Here is a 15,482-nt window from a genome sequence, read left to right on the forward strand (position 1 = left end):
AAAAAGCAGCAAAACAACTAAATAATAATAATAAAAAAAGGTCACATGTTCTTGTTAGGATGTAGGATGAATCATCCAATACGTATACTTATATACACAAACGGCATAAACGGCTTTTGCACTTGTGTGTATTTGCATGTGCTGTGATGCTGAGCTCGTCTTCATGCTTCGCCGTATCTCCATTGACAGAGCGAACAGGCACCCACTGAAGTTCCCCACAGCAGACCCCCAATAAGGGATTCCACCAGGGACAACACTGCATCTTTTCACACACAGCGGCAAAAAAGCGAGGTCCGACATTCTGCTTTGCACCCACCATTCCCCACCCACATCCAGCCTTCCGAGAGAGCGGATGTGGGTGGATGCTGCTGTCATGAACTGCTCTCTGTCTCTCTTTCTCCGTCTCTTTCTCCGTCTCTCTCTCTCTCTTTGCATCAGACGCCTCTTTATTTTTCTCTGTGTGCTTTGCTTCCATCTAATGTGACTCCTTATGGTAGCACAGCCAAGTTCGTCACTGCAGCTGTTTTATTATTACCAGTGATTGTAGGTAAAAACTCCCCCACATTCTTTTCCAATAAAAATGTTTTTGTTTTTTTTTTCTGATGAGACGCTTTGCTCAACGTTACCGGGCGAAGGTTTTATATGATCAGTGTTACTCCTGTCAAACTCAGGTTGGCCTGTATCATGACCAGCAAGCAGAAGACGGAGGTTCCTCCAAGGAGAATCGCAACATCTACAGTGAATCCATGCCCAGGAGGGTGGGCAGCTTCTACAGAGGTTTGTTTCCTATCGCTGCACCATGGAGGCAAACATGGCGGCTTAGATCAGGACCCCCTGGACCTTTTTGTAGGGAAGTTTAGTGAAGGGGCAGTAGTACATATTTCCGGGCACTTTGTGTCATTTTATAGCATAATCAAGTAAGAAGCAAGTGTTAACTTGAACTGTTTCAAAAATATCCTGTATATATAAAATATGACTAAAAATAAATTTGACTTTGGAATTTAACACCTTGAAATTGGGCTTCTGTCTCTTTAAGAAACTCCTGGTCTTTCTCAAACTCCGCCTTCAGGAAGTCATCACAACATGGCTCCTCTATTAACAGCATTTAAACCAGCGTTTCATTGAGAGGTAGCTCGTATAATCGAATCAAAATCAGATCAAATTTGATTTGTGTAGCACTTTTAAGCAACAAGGCATTTCAAAGTGCTCTGTATCATAAAAACACAACAATACAAAGTCATAGAACACACAGTCAACAACTGAAACACATCAGACTGGTGATTAATGTTTCACTGATTAAGTTTCAAAAGCAATTCTAGACAGCTGGGTTTTTAGTCAGCAAATGAGCTCAGCAGTTCCACCAGGTTTTTGCTAATTGCTGCTGGCTAGTCTGAAGGGACGTCTGCTGTGAGGTTGAAGCTCCAAAACTGCAGCTCTGAAAAAAAACCAAAAACACGATTAATAATAACAATAATAGTAATAGTCGTAAAAACCTATACAAAACTATAACAGAAAATTCTGTGCAGTTATTAGAAATAAGTAGGAATATCAACACAGAGTCATTAACATTCAGTCATTCACCCATAATACTTTTTTTTTCTTTTTCAAAGTGCTGCACTGCTGTAAATACGTTTAACCCAGAACTCCTCAAGTGGCCTAGTTTAACTTCACCTGGTTCAAATTCTTAAAAAAAAAATCTCCTATTAAGCATCTGATGGAATCCAATTATTAATCGGTTCCTCCGAAAAATCAACAGACATCGGCACTACATTATATTGATGCTAAGTCCAGCAGAAAGGTCTGTGCTTTTCACATGTTGATGTTAAAAGATTTTCTTTTTTTTATCTGCAAATGCATCCTTTGCTACAAATGATCAAACGTTCATAAAAGAAATGCTGTTACCGCACTTTAGACAATAAATGTTTTATGTTCTTATTCAAAAAATAAATTGAATCATTTATTTGCATTTTTTATGCATCTCTAATATATAACAAAAAAAAGACTTAAGTGGTGAAATGAAAAATCTTGCATTTTGCATCTGTTTATTGTGCTTTTTGGTGTTTGTTTGTCAAACAGTGCCATCTCCCCGGCCAGACAACTCTTTCCACGACAGCAGGGGCCCGGGCCGGGACTCCGGCTTGTCTGGGGACGGCAGCAGTTTGACAAATCACTCCAAGCGCCAGCCTGCCTTCGACCCCTGGTACCTGGATTCTGTCTTCGCTGAAGACGAAAAAAGACTAAATTCATTCACCATTTCTCCGGACAATGCTGCTACATTCAGTTACATCCTCCCCAAATTACATGGCGCCTTTAGCACAAGTTGTCAGATCTTTTTTTTTTTCTTCTTCTTCTTCTTCTTTTTTATGTCAGTTGGGATTCAACCTCTGTGCTCTTTGTTTTATTTTCAGGACTGGCCCAGATACTGTGGTCCTGAATGCGTCCGAGCCATCCAAAGAGAAGGAGAAGCAGGGTTTCTTTAGAGCAATAAAAAAGAAAAAGAAGAAAACTCAAATGGTAAGTTAAATTCTTTTCATGTCAACATTTCATTTCAACAACAAATCTTGCTTTAAAGAACAGTGATAGAGACCTGCTGTTGATGCACTGAGTGCATTGCTCAGGGACAATAAGGATTAAAACACTATAAATATAATCTGGTGAAATATTGCGTTATTCTTTCTCTTCAGTTCTTTCTTTGTCCTCCAATGTAAAGTATGAACCAGCGCGTCATCTTCCCCTAAGAGGTTGCAGTAAGAAGTTGTTCAATTAAGCTAAAAGTAGTATGTTCAGGAGGTCCATGAAGTCCAAGCAGCTTGCTGTGCGCTAACAAGGAGGAAAACTAAAAAGAGGTCTTCATTAGATCCTTCAGTAGCATAATGATCCAAACCATATGTCCAAATAACGGCAGAAATGGTTGATCAGACACAAAAACAATGGATACCTGAGGTCTAATCCACACGCAGTCAAGTACCTGCAAAAATAAACACATTTTTATGTGTTTTGACCTTTCATTCACATGAAAACACGGTTTAATGTCTGTAAAACAATTATTTATAGAAGCTCCAAACAAAGTAGGGCAATGAGAAAATTCTGTTTGTTTTGTGTTTTGCGTTGCTACATGGGGAACGCGGAGATTTGGGACAGTCTGCGACAAATAATGCGCCATTTTATCCACAGTCTTGCTTTGACACAATTCCCAAACAACATCATCTTGTGTTTTATTAACTTTATATTCTAATATAAATATGTACAGTACATATACGTATATGTAAAAACCGCCAAAACTGTCTGTCCGTCCACACAAGCGAGCCTCATGGCGTCTTCTTTAATTCCTAACGGGAAGCAATTTGATTGGCTGACTTATTGGTTTAGCTGGCCGTTACGCTGCCCCCTGCTGGTTTGGCATGTTTAAAACAACTCTCAGGGGCAGATTTGTGCGTGTGTGGATGAAATCTTTTTTGAAACCGTGTGTGCAATATCATGTTTTTAAACAATGTGTCGTGAATATTTATCTTTATAAAGACCTGGCGGCGTGTATACAAGGCCTCTGTCCCACAACCTAGATAAAACCTAGTAATCTAGAGAGATTGTTACCAACATTCAGAAGTCCCTCTCTGTACTCTCCAACCTTGTGAAATCTAAATAGAACACGGAACGTGCTGCAGTATTGGTGGTGGTGCAAAAACTCCCCCAAAAAACTCTATTCCACTTAAGTTAATGTATCAGACAGGTCCCTTTTTGTATTTGGCTCATCCAAAAGCAATTCAAGAGTGCTTAGGCTTCGGCTGAGCACATGTGATTCGCTGCTTATCAACGTAGCGCTAAACCATGAGATCAAGCTTTGCAAACCCACTGACTTGATAACAGAGTATAGATCAGAAAGGGAGTGGGGGTGGGGCTGGAGCTGCAGGAATAGTTCCTAAGCCACCATATTTTGACATATTAAACTGTCTACCACCTCTGCAGCGCTAATGGTGCAGCATGGAACCAGTATGTGAGACTCCATTCACATTTCTATTTATAATCGGCAGTTTGTTCAGATGCTGACAGTGGGTGGGTGTGAGTGGGGGGGGAGATACTGCTGATGACAGAGCACAAATAAACGCAATCTGGCCTCAGGGAATCAGGCAGCTAGAGCTGGTGGAAAAGAATATATGGTTTGGAAAGGCTAAACGCAGCTAATTTCTACTCTAGGTTATTTATTTGATGGAAGCGAGAAGAAGTTGGCATGTATTTTGCTTTTTAGATAAACAAATATCTTAGATGCAACTTTTATATTTAATTTCCTACAATTAAAGACAATCAAAGCAGAGATGAGTAACTATTGAATCAATATACACTTTAAAATGAGCTCACTGACTTTCCTTCTCAGTTTGACCACATAGTGTTTTGAATTGCACCTCTGCTCTCTGAATGTCAGGCTGCCAGCGAAGGCATCGACGCAGTCATCCAGAAGAGCTCCAGGTCCTCTGGTCACCAGAGCAGCCGCCACAGGAGCCGCGACAAGAGCAGAGACCGCAACCAGGAGCGAGACCGGGACAAGGACTGGCCACGGGAGAAACTCTCCGATTCACACTCTCCAGTGAGCCTCACACACACACACAAAAAATGTTTTTACCAATATGTACTGCTTTGTGATCTTTTTTTTTTTATGTAACTTTTTAAAAACTGCTAATTCCTGTAAAAGCAATCAAATTTCCTTTAAGGAAAGTGTGTCGTGGTCAATTTTTCACTTTGATTTGCTATTTTGGTTTCTAACCAAGATATTATCTGACTTTATTTGCATGTCTTAAATGAGGACAACGCATCAAACTTCTGGAAAACTGAAAATTTATAAACACAAGAGTGGTTTGTAAAGAAGATTTAGGAATGAAATCAAGTTTTCCTTCAAACTGTTCCAAAGTTTTTCATAAAATGCTAGCGAAAGGCATTTTAAAAGTAGAGGAGTTGCTCGGCGCTCTGTCTTCACACATTGCTAAAATGAGAAAGTCAGGTGTTTAGAAAGTTATACGCTGAAAACTAAAGAAGCAACAACTATTATCATTAAGGTAATAATTTTTTAGAAGTGCAGTTGGCTTCTAAGTGGCCAGAGCAGAGTGTATGTAAAGCAGCAGAGTTCAGGCTAGCTAACTGAACCAGCAGCCTGGCTTATTGACCAGCTAATATCAGCCTGTTAGACTCTGACTGTTACTCTGCAAAGACCAGAATGGCAAGTAAAACCCACAGTCACTTAAAAACGTAGTAAAAACTATGACTAGAACTGTGGGATCATCTAGAATCTCTTGATTGAAATATAACAATATTGCTATCTGCCCAGTGTGTGTGCCTTTTTGCAATCCTATAGAGAGCAAAAGGAGCAATAAAGAACAGGATTTTGTGAATGAAATGTAACAATACTGTCATCAATACAAAAAATAATACAATAGGCAGTGCCATTTATCTTTTGAATAAATGTGAAGTGGGAAAATTCAGAAACTCCTGAAATTTATGGTGAATGGCAAGTTGTTTCTTCTGTCAAAATATTTTTAAAATCATGTTTAAAATTAAATTTTGCTACTCATATTGTGTATACAGAATATGAGGAACACAGTAGGGCTAAGGACATGAAATTTGAGGGGGCATGTGCCCCCCATTTATCCCCCCTGTAGATCCGCCCCTGCTCTGCACTGAAAAACCCCACCACTGGGTCGTTTCTTTGTTGGTCTTTCAGAGTCAGCCCCTGAAGTCCCTGCGTAAGCTACTGCACCTCTCCTCCTCCTCCTCCAACCAGACGGCGTCCTCCGACATGCGCTACCAGCCGCTGCCTAACTCGGCCTCCGCTCAGGGCGGTTTCTCCGAAAGCCGGGGTCACTCAGGGGTCAGCACGCCCCAGCTCAAGAGCCGACAGGGAGCCTACCCGCTGCCGGGCCAGCTGGAGCCCGGCTGGCACTCGTCGGCCCTGGGGCGGCCCGAGGGCAACCCGTACCCCGAGCAAATGGGCGTCAAGGGGGGCCAGAACGGGCACGGCTTCGGACGCCCGTCCCGGTCGCGCATGCCGAACCTCAACGACCTGAAAGAGACAGCGCTGTAGTTGTCGGCCCCTCGCTCTCCTCCCGCCTCGGCGTCCCGCTTCCCTTCTGTTGCTCCTACACCTCTCACCCCCATAACTGGGTGCACACACTCAACACACACACACACACCAAAACACCAAACCTTCTGTCGTCAACACTGCTTGCAAACGGGCCGAAAGCCTTTTTATGTCGTAATTTTTTTTAAGCTTCCATGTTTGATAGACTTTATATTATTATTACTTCTGTAATTCTAAAATCAGATTTGTATTATAAAGTAAATATGTTATAAATTCAGTATATATATCTATATACATAGATATATATATATATATATGTATGGATAGGTAAAGTGTAGATTTTAAGTGTAAGTATTTTTTGCTTTTATTAAATATAGAAATATGGTACATTTTACTGTGTAGTATTAACTTAAGATTAAACTAAAGCATTCTGAACACATCAAGTCGAGCCAGTTGTTACAGCAGAAACTGGTCACATCAGAACTGATGTCCCTCTCACCCAGGATGGCAATTTCTTTCTGGCGAGTCGCCTTTTGGATTTGCTCTGTCATTCTTGTGCTACTAAAAAAAAGAAAAAAAGAAACAAAAGTCACAGCTGCACCGACAGTGAGATGGTCCAAACATCTGACTGCTCATTTGTAGGACATTAAGGTTATTGTGTCTTTATGAACTGCGGCCATTTTAGAAATAATGTAACCGTAAACTAAACTTCTATACTCTGACCTACAGCGCCCTCTGTAGGTCATGATAGAACACTGCATTGACTGTTTTCTAGCAGTCACGTCGTTATTCCTGCTTCAGTCTTACGCGGTTCAAATAGAGCGAAAAGTATGATAAATGTTTTTGAGATCATTTAGGTAGGAGCGTTTAAATTGAAGCAGCTCATTAAACTTGCTGTGCGTTGTGCACATTTTAGGGATGCAGTTAATGGTAGAGGACATCTGAAGCTGACGATGAAGTTTTTTTTTTTTTTTTTGGCGAATAAAAGAACCTTCACAGTGGCTCGACTTCAGTCCGTTTTAGAAATGAACTCTCTCCAACCTCTAGCTGCCATAGAAATAAGAAAAGCGTGTCTGACTCACTGTAAGAAAGTGTTTTTACAGCAGCTAGAGGATCATAGATTCATTCATACTGGTGCAGTGACTCTCAAAGGAACACTTTGTGTTTTTTTTATGTGGATATTATCAGTATTTGATCTTTTAGTTCTTAAGGTCAGAGCAGTTTATTTACCCTCATTTGCATCAGTGTTGTCACATTCTGCTAAAAGTAGCAGTGCGTGTGCTACTTCCAGCCTCTTTAAGCCTTTTTTACCAGGACTTTCTGCTCGTTATTATTATTTGCTATTTATAATTTATAAATTATTTGAGCAACTATTTCATCTAGTTATTCAGCCATAGCACCTTAATAGTTGTTGGCAACCTGGGTAAAGATGTGTAAAAAGTCTTTGAATGAATTATGTCCCCCTAATGGCATAATCTTACTGTGATTTTTTTTTTTTAAAAGCCAACTTTTACATTTAATATATTTATTCAGAGAGTAAAGAAAGGTCTACATTAATACAGAATTGTTTTTAACAAAATTGTAATTGTTGTTGCTGCTGGTACCTCTGAACTTAAAGTTGATCAGAATTTTATACAAATCTTCTAATAGTCGTCTCTCGTCTTCATGGGATGACACAGGGGCCCATTTCCTTTTCACTCACGCAGGACAAATCTCCACTGTTCACCTCTTACAGAGCATCCAGGAGCGTCACGTATTCAGTCTCCCCGGCTCCATGACAACCATCGTACGCTGTCTACACACCAAACTGTTATGTGTGAGTAATGCCAGAGAAAAGCCATTTCCGGCGAAACATAACAAAACTGGCGACTTCACCTGGAACCACTTGTTTATGTTGGAGGAGATTAAGATGAAGATTTTCACCAGTAAACACTCCAGGTGGGGTAGTGTGAAATAAAAGATTAAAATTAGCACCTCACACTCTCTGTGTTGTATAGTGGAGGATCTGAGATGCTGTCCGTTAATTTTGTCCTCTCAAGAACATTAAGAGTGCTTGGTCAGTCTTCAACATGAGAAATAGCTAATAACATTGAAACTAGAGACTCAAACAATCAATCGACTTACAAATAACTGTCGATTTAAATTAGTTCAAACGGATTAACTGATAAAGTCCACTTAGACCTTGTTTTAGTGTTGTAGTTTGGCCTCCATCCAGCAGAGGGCGATGCTGGTGAACCCTAAGCGGAGTCAGTCGATACAGGAATAAAAATGGCGGTGGCACACCAGAACGGGAAAGAGAGACGTTCTGGAGTGCGGGACGCAAAAGCAGCTTCATGCGGTTCTGTTTTAAAATATAAACACATAGTAGGTGACACAAAATGATGCTAACATTTAACAATGTTTTTCTTAAATTCAGCATAATATTAAAAAATGTAGCCCTTTATGTTGATACAAGAAAAACTTAAAATTTTAAGAAAATGGCAGCTCATCAACTAATCGTTATAGTCGATTGGTAAGATCAATCAACTTTAGATTAACTCATTATTTTTGATCACTTGTACTCCTAATTGAGGCCTAAATGGCCCATATTTACAGTCAGAGCAATAATCAAAAAGTGGGTGACAACCCCAGTTTACCATGTGAACACACAAACAGTAGGACTGTAAAGGGAGGTAGAAAATATTTTTAAAACTTGAAACTTTAAAACTTTAAAGTTTCGGGAAACATCTTTACCTGGCATGCCAATAATTTTTAATGTAACGGTTCGCTCATGTTTACAATATTACATGTCCTTTAAGTTGCAAAGCATGCTTTTATTTTATTTTTTATATTATTTAACCCATTCCGCTTCAATGCAGCGTTTTCAGGTACCTGCTCTCTGACCTGGCTGGGAGTTAATGCACCGCTGTGTTTCCGGACTGATTACCCACAGCCGAACCATTTGGTAGGAGCTTTTAAGATCATCTCAGAGTGAAGCCCAGTGATGGGACGATGTGTACTGTAACACTGTTTTGTTTTTGCTTCTTTTTTTTTTTATTGTTGGAAATGAAGTGCCATGAGAGAGCAAGCTCTGCAGAAACAAGTCTTAACCCCCCTTTTTTTTAAAGTTGCACCTTGAAGAGTCTTCGTGGCTCAGCAATATTGTCCTGACTCATGTAAATTCTTGCTCACTTCCTTTTCATCACATGCACTGTGTGTGCGTGCGTGTGTCGGCGTATGTGTGTGTGTGTGTGTGTGTATTTGAGAGAGGACCGAGGCATGTAACACACCGAGTCAGAGGCGTGACCGCGTCGTGTTGTGCGTCCGTACGGACTGTGCGCTCTGTACTTGTCACGGTACGTCGCTCTTTGAAATTTATCGTTTTTCCAAAGGAGCACCATGTATTATATTAATACTGACGTGTGACTACTTGTTTGGTAATATTTATAACAGAACAATGTTTTATCAGCTGTTTAAATGAGATCAAGTATTAAGTTTGTGCTTTTTGTTACAGACACGATTTAGTAGCATAGTCTGTGTTGACCTGCTTATTATTGTTTTCCTTTATCCTTCATCCCCCCCCCCCAAACAGGGAACATACGAATCCCTAACTCGACATAAGCGTAATGACTTTAGAATATTCATGTTTTACATCTGTGACTGTAAATCTCCAATAAAACAAGCTCATTTGATTCAAACAATGCAAAGCTTTTTCAAGTTTTTTAAATCCTCCAAAGCGAGATGTGAGCATCTCCTTGTTCGCAAACGACTGATCCAACACTGCCTTCATTTCGTTGGTGATTGAAAATGTGTGGATGTCTCCAGCAGGCATGTTCAAGGACAAATGTGAGATACTGAGTGTGTCAGTGTTGGATCGATGCCCTCTTTTTCTTTTTTTGGGCCCTTTTTTTTTATCCTTTTTTTGGCTTGTTGGCAGGAAACGAGTGAATGTGGGACGAAAGAGCGGGCCCCTTCGTCTTCAGATGCACTTGCTCATACACATCAGCAGCTCCATCCTGACGGCGATGCGGGTGTGCCAGCCCAGAGGCAGCAGGCGGATGTAACGCGCTACGATGGGGGGCCGCAGCAGGTTCTGCACGGTGGAGGAGCGGTCAGAGTTCCCGTAGAAGACCTGAGGAAAAGAGAAACGAAATGACTCGTTTTGTTGTCGTCGTTCCACACATTTTGTTGCAGCAGTGTGTAAAAAAAAAAAAAAAAAGAAAAGAAAAAAGTATTCATATCTTGTGAACCTTTGAACGTTTTGTCACATTGCAGCCACAAAACCTCAAGGTTCTCTGACAGACCAGCTCAGCCTGGCTGGCAAATGTGGAGGAGAAGGAGAAATGTTAGCTCCTATTTACGCTGACACGCCGAAAATGAAATCCAGCCCAATCTGTTGCTTCCAGATATCAGATATCTGATTGAACCTCTGAGAGATGGAAGAGAGTTAGAAATGATGGGAAAGGGAAAACAATCCTGGAAGTCCTGAAAGTTTATTTATGTGTCGGAATGGCCTTGTCAAAGTCCAAACCTTAATCTAATACAAATCTATGGCGAAACCAGAGTTATTTTTGCAGAGACGAATGGTAGTAAGCCTCAGTCTGGTCTAGATATCCCTCCCTCGTAGCTGTTTTTGCAACAAAATATATTTTTCCAAAGTGTTGAGCTGAAGACAAATGTCTATAAATGTTTTGTTTCTAATCCTTTTGCAGGATTAGAAACAAACCACCTCAGTGGGGTGGCAGAACCAATACCTTTGCTATTCACTGCATTAACAGGGTCACAAAAAGAGGTAGCTCTTACTAACGTTGCAGTTGTCAGTCACTCTTATGACCTGACTGCTGTTTGGTGGACCCACCCTGTTGTTTCCTGTTTGGTCTTTGTAGTAGATCCAGTTGAGCGTCTCCACGGTCCGGTACTGGATGCTGTATTTGGTGATCCACTCGTCTGCGTCGCAGCGGCCCTGGCTGAGGATCCCTGACACCACCCCGACCTCCTTCAGGTCGATCTGGATCCACTGGTGCTGGTCGTTGAACTTGGACAGCCAGGCACACCTATAGCAAAAAAAAAACAAACAAACAACAGATCCTGTTTCTGTTGCAGAATGTGCAGGGTAAGACGCTAACTGGGTCACTCACCCAAATCCTTGGTTGTTTAGGCGAGCCTTGCTGGGGGTCCAGGAGGAGTACCAGCCGGTGAACTGGTCCTGGCTGGAGCAGCTGATCTGGTCGGAGGACACGGATCCCGATTCGAAACCCAGGGGTGTGTGGTACGGGCATTCTGTGGAGGAAAAAGTGTTTTTTTGCCCCCTTCACCTTCCAGCTTTAAAACTACAGTACGTAACTTTTATAAAAAATATGTTTGTTTGTTTGTTGTTGTTTTTTTCATATTTGTGCAGCCGCACACAGGCATGATTTACAGCGCTAAGACCCGTCTCCTGACTGACTGGTTGTTTGCAGTTAGCACTGAGAGAAGGCAGAGGAGCTCGATTTCTGTCTCATACCATTCTGTCACAACATACAGACAGTTTCAACAAATACTGTATGTAAAAAAAAAAAAAAAAAATTATAATAATTTCTACAAAAGTTACATACTGCAGCCTTGATACAATTCAGTACGTTTATACAGATTAACAACACGTCAGAACAAATAGATCCAATATATACACAGCGACATGTAGTCAGTTCAAAGGTCAGTGACATGCAGAGTTTGAACCTGGCTGTAAAAAAGGCAAACTGCGACACCTTTTGGTAAAAGGCAAAAGGAGATTCATAACCTCCTCGAATTAAAATGAAGAAGTCGAGGATTGACTGGTTCTCTGTGGCTCTTTTAAACCATGTAGACTGTTTTTTTTTTTTTTTACTTGTCTCTAAACGGAATCAAAATTGAGAATTGTTAGGAACCGGAATCGGAGCTGAAACTGGAATGTTCAAAATCATAAGTTGCCCAACCCTAATTATGCTAGTTGTGTCCAAAAACATTTCATTTAATCGTCATTTAATCGCTCCTCCTGCAATCGCAGGGTGTTAAATTAACACGAAGTCAATTTAAAAAAGCTAATATGGAAGAAATATTTCTCTTTTACATTCTTATCAGAATGCTCTCTTCAGCATTTTTGATGAGCTGAATATGTTTTGAACTGCTTGATAGTAAAGAAAAAAGGTCCAGTCTTGAATAAACGACCATAAAGTTATGATTGGTCATTTACAGAAACTGTTAATATCTCAGAAACTTTCATCCATTTTGTCATGTTACCACCACAAATCTGAATATACTTTTGTTTCATCGACTAAAGTAGAGCATAATTATGCCCTACTTTGAAGTCGATTCAAAATAATTCAGCCACTGATCCGCAAATCAAACCTAACGGATTTCCTTAAAAAGTCGCCTAATTAGTAAGCAGTAAGTAATTCCCTGTGTGTAATTTAACATCAGTATAAATCCAGTTGTTCTCTGAAGGCCTCAGAGGTTTGTTAGGAAGCAGTAGAGCACCAGCAGCATCACGAAGACCAGCGAACACGGCAGAAAGGTCCAAGTTCCTGTACCCAGATTTACAGTGATCCGGCTTACGCTGAGCTTTGATACCGAAAGAATGGCGTGATAAGACAGGTGGAGATATTTGGGGCATTATCTGAAGCGCGCTACCTGCATACAGGGCAGGCCTTATTTTGAGCTCGCTAATCTGCTCACCACATTCCCGCACAGGTAATGGGATTACCCAAACAGCGTTTGTCATGCCAGGCTTGTTCAGCACAACGGCTCATATCTAAATCTCTAACTGTCATTGTTGATCCCCTTTCATTCACCATCCTGCGAAGAAAGTCGTACAATTGTCAAAGGTGGCAATGAAATCCACTGGAAACGACTGCGGGTCTGGATGAAGTGTTCGTCATTAGCATGTGTTGGTCAGGGGCGTGTCTAGATTTTATTTTTTTTCTTTGGGGGGCCAAACTTGAGTAACAAATTTAACGCCAAACAAAACACATATACCTGTTTAGTTTGTGAAAACCATGTAGTCGATTTGCTTGTTACAGTGGCTTAGGGCACAGGCTAATTTTTACGGATCACGCTATTTGCTAAGCTACGCTAGCCCTAGCTAATAATACAGCTGTATTTTTAGCACCGTCACGCTAACTCTATTCAACCGATCGACTTAAAAATCAAAATTATCGAACTGTTATGGACTGCAAATTGCAAACAACTGTTTGCTTACCCCCTTTTTCTCCATTATAAAGATTGTTTTTGTTTGTGTGTGTGCAAAAGCCTGAGGCTGATTTTTGTTATTGTTATTAAACAGTATTTACGTCAAAACGCCAATGGGACTAGAGACGGAAATGATCAACGTGGCTACAATCTCATGTATTTAGATATAAATGTCAGTTAACATGTATTGTTCCATTTAAAAGAAAAACTAATTGCAATTTTAAAACAACAAAAGGCGCATTTCTGTCATTTACTGCCATGGAGCGTGGACAAAACACTAATCTACGAATGATATGATATGAACAAACTGATTGACAGCTTTGGTCGGGGTGGGCAAATTATATTTCAAGGGCAAGGCGCCCCCCCGTAGTCACCCCTGGTGTTTCTCCTTCAAACCCTCCTAACAAATGGAGGACACTCGGCAGAAGCCAGAAGAGGCTTGCAGACTCCTCACCTGGCATGCAGTTCAGCTGGTGACCCTGAGGTGGTGGCAGTGAGGTCATCGACGGCACGGGCGAGATGGCAGCGGGGGTGCGCGTGGGCGAATCAACGGACTCGCAGTCACAGGTGCAGGCCTTGACGTTCCGCGTCCACGTCTCCATCACCTGCTGCTGCTCCTCCTGCAGCTCCTCCTCCTGCTGGACGGCCTCCTCTTCCTGAGGAACGGAGGGGAGGAGGGGAGGAGGAGTCAATCCAAGGTCACTCACCTTAAATCAGATCTCAGCCTTCTAGTGCAAGCGCAATCTCACCTCCTGTGATCTAACCGTGATCACGGCTGCACAAGTGTTAAAAAAAAAACAAACAGCAGTCAGAAGAACGGGTTACGTCAAAATTCAATATGCAAAGCTAAATCTCACAGAAAAAGAGAAATGACCCATCAGACACTTTTTTTTCTACCTTATTACTCAGTCTGTGTGTGAATAACCGTAATACTCTAAAGCAAAACTACAGAGCTCAGTCACAAAAAAGCAATCACTTGTGTCCTACAATATAAGCAGTGATTGTTGCAAATTCTATGAAGAAATATGAGGAAAATGTTTCACGTCCACAGCGACTTACCCTGAGAAAGGAGCAGGAGGAAGAACGCAGCAGCACAGTGAGTCGGGACCTCCATCTTCTTCTTCAGCTGTGCTGGAATGACGTGTGTGATACCCAACTCTGGTGGACAGGATTACTATAATCCACGGGCCTGTGATGGCCTCATAATACTCTTTAGTGGCACTTAGACGCCTCCCTTTGGGCAGCTCTGTTATACGGCATCTGTGCTTGTGTGGACAGCTTCATGTCAGCGCTGAGCAGAGAAAGAAGACAAGTGGTCATCAGTGGCCTGACGAACACGTCGCTTAGTTCAACACCGCTGACAGTTTCTGGTCTGTATTCTTCGATCGCCGGCTGCTGTCCAGCAGGAACGGCGTAGAAATCTGCAACCATTAAAAGACGACTTAATTTGGTGAAATAGTAAAAAGTATCTCTGTGACAAACGGTGCATTGCAAAAAAAGGGAAAAAAAGAGTTCTTCACATTATTGTAACAGTTTTTTTATGTCTTTTGTTTTATGTTTTAGTCACAGCTTTTTATGTAGACCCTTAACAGCTGAAGCTACAGATGATAAAGAACCAACTAATGACTTAAAATGTAGAGAAAATAATAAATGCATTATCAGGTTTTTAACAACTTCATCAAATTTCCATGACACTTAAAGTACCAGAAGTATTTTTAGGTGTATTTTTTGCCATTAGATTGGAAACTTTGTGCCTTTTTTTTTTTTTACAGAGGTGTCCACAAAAGGTTGTTCATGCTCTTAAACGAAATGTTTTTTATTGTTTTTTTGTTTTAAAACATCAAAATAGAAATGAAACGGTAGCTATTTAAAAATGACAAATTTCTAAATACATATCCAAAATTATAATTGTATATGTTTTTTTTGTTGTTGTTTTTTTGTTTTTGTTCTTTTTTCACGGCGTCATGTAACATTTGTGGCATGTTTTATTTTGCTGAACTGAGATCCAAAATGGCTCTTTGGATGGTAAGGGTTGTAGCCCACACTGCTCTAGACTCATGAGGGACGGATCAATAAAAACTTCAAGGTAACTGTTGTGTGCTTGAATAATAGTTTATCGGTCAAATCAAAAGTGTTTTTTATCAGTATGTGTTTTTAATGTTATGAATGTCAAAAAGTGCAAGGTATTTGAATACTGCGCTAAATAATCCCAGCTTTTGATTGTTTTTATTTTTGA

At 40.8% G+C, this 15,482-nt stretch overlaps 2 protein-coding genes and 1 long non-coding RNA gene across 5 annotated transcripts in view; 2 read left to right on the forward strand and 1 right to left on the reverse strand.

Annotated features, from left to right (window-relative positions):
* Nucleotides 1-9,741, forward strand: part of LOC116726332 (cyclin-dependent kinase-like 5) — a 55,946-nt gene extending 46,205 nt beyond the window's left edge. Inside the window, exons 13-18 of one of the 2 annotated variants that reach the window (XM_032573009.1) lie at nt 190-291; nt 672-777; nt 2,077-2,200; nt 2,409-2,514; nt 4,418-4,579; nt 5,708-9,741. In XM_032573009.1, coding sequence (XP_032428900.1) covers nt 190-291; nt 672-777; nt 2,077-2,200; nt 2,409-2,514; nt 4,418-4,579; nt 5,708-6,067 — 960 coding nt within the window. In that variant the 3' untranslated portion in view covers nt 6,068-9,741. The remainder of the gene's footprint in view (nt 1-189; nt 292-671; nt 778-2,076; nt 2,201-2,408; nt 2,515-4,417; nt 4,580-5,707) is intronic. The other variant, XM_032573010.1, reaches the window with a different exon arrangement.
* Nucleotides 9,742-9,932: 191 nt separating this feature from the next.
* On the reverse strand, nt 9,933-14,414 carry LOC116726334 (retinoschisin). 2 transcript variants are annotated; one of them, XM_032573012.1, is made up of 6 exons: nt 14,306-14,414; nt 13,996-14,021; nt 13,701-13,902; nt 11,182-11,323; nt 10,902-11,097; nt 9,933-10,175 (listed from the first exon to the last, which is right to left on the reverse strand). In XM_032573012.1, exons 1-6 carry the CDS (start codon nt 14,358-14,360, stop codon nt 10,023-10,025), a joined length of 774 nt encoding a protein of 257 aa, XP_032428903.1. In that variant the 5' UTR covers nt 14,361-14,414; the 3' UTR covers nt 9,933-10,022. The 2 variants fall into 2 exon arrangements, with proteins under 2 accessions (XP_032428903.1, XP_032428904.1); XM_032573013.1 differs by lacking the exon at nt 13,996-14,021 and having other exon boundaries at nt 14,306-14,412.
* Nucleotides 10,183-11,114, forward strand: LOC116726337 (uncharacterized). The gene is made up of 2 exons (XR_004340585.1): nt 10,183-10,835; nt 10,930-11,114. It is a non-coding gene; the product is annotated as an uncharacterized LOC116726337 (long non-coding RNA).
* Nucleotides 14,415-15,482: the final 1,068 nt, after the last annotated feature.

Source organism: Xiphophorus hellerii, chromosome 9, assembly GCF_003331165.1.
Source record: "Xiphophorus hellerii strain 12219 chromosome 9, Xiphophorus_hellerii-4.1, whole genome shotgun sequence".
In the NCBI taxonomy this organism is placed as follows: Eukaryota; Metazoa; Chordata; class Actinopteri; order Cyprinodontiformes; family Poeciliidae; genus Xiphophorus; species Xiphophorus hellerii.

Coding starts and splice junctions, on each gene's coding strand:
- LOC116726334 (XM_032573012.1), bottom strand. CDS start 14,360: ATGGAGGTCCCGACTCACTGTGCTGCTGCGTTCTTCCTCCTGCTCCTT. Junction 11,098..11,181: donor CTAAACAACCAAGGATTTGG/GTGAGTGACCCA, acceptor TTTTTGCTATAG/GTGTGCCTGGCTGTCCAAGT. Junction 10,176..10,901: donor ACCAAACAGGAAACAACAGG/GTGGGTCCACCA, acceptor TCTTTTCCTCAG/GTCTTCTACGGGAACTCTGA.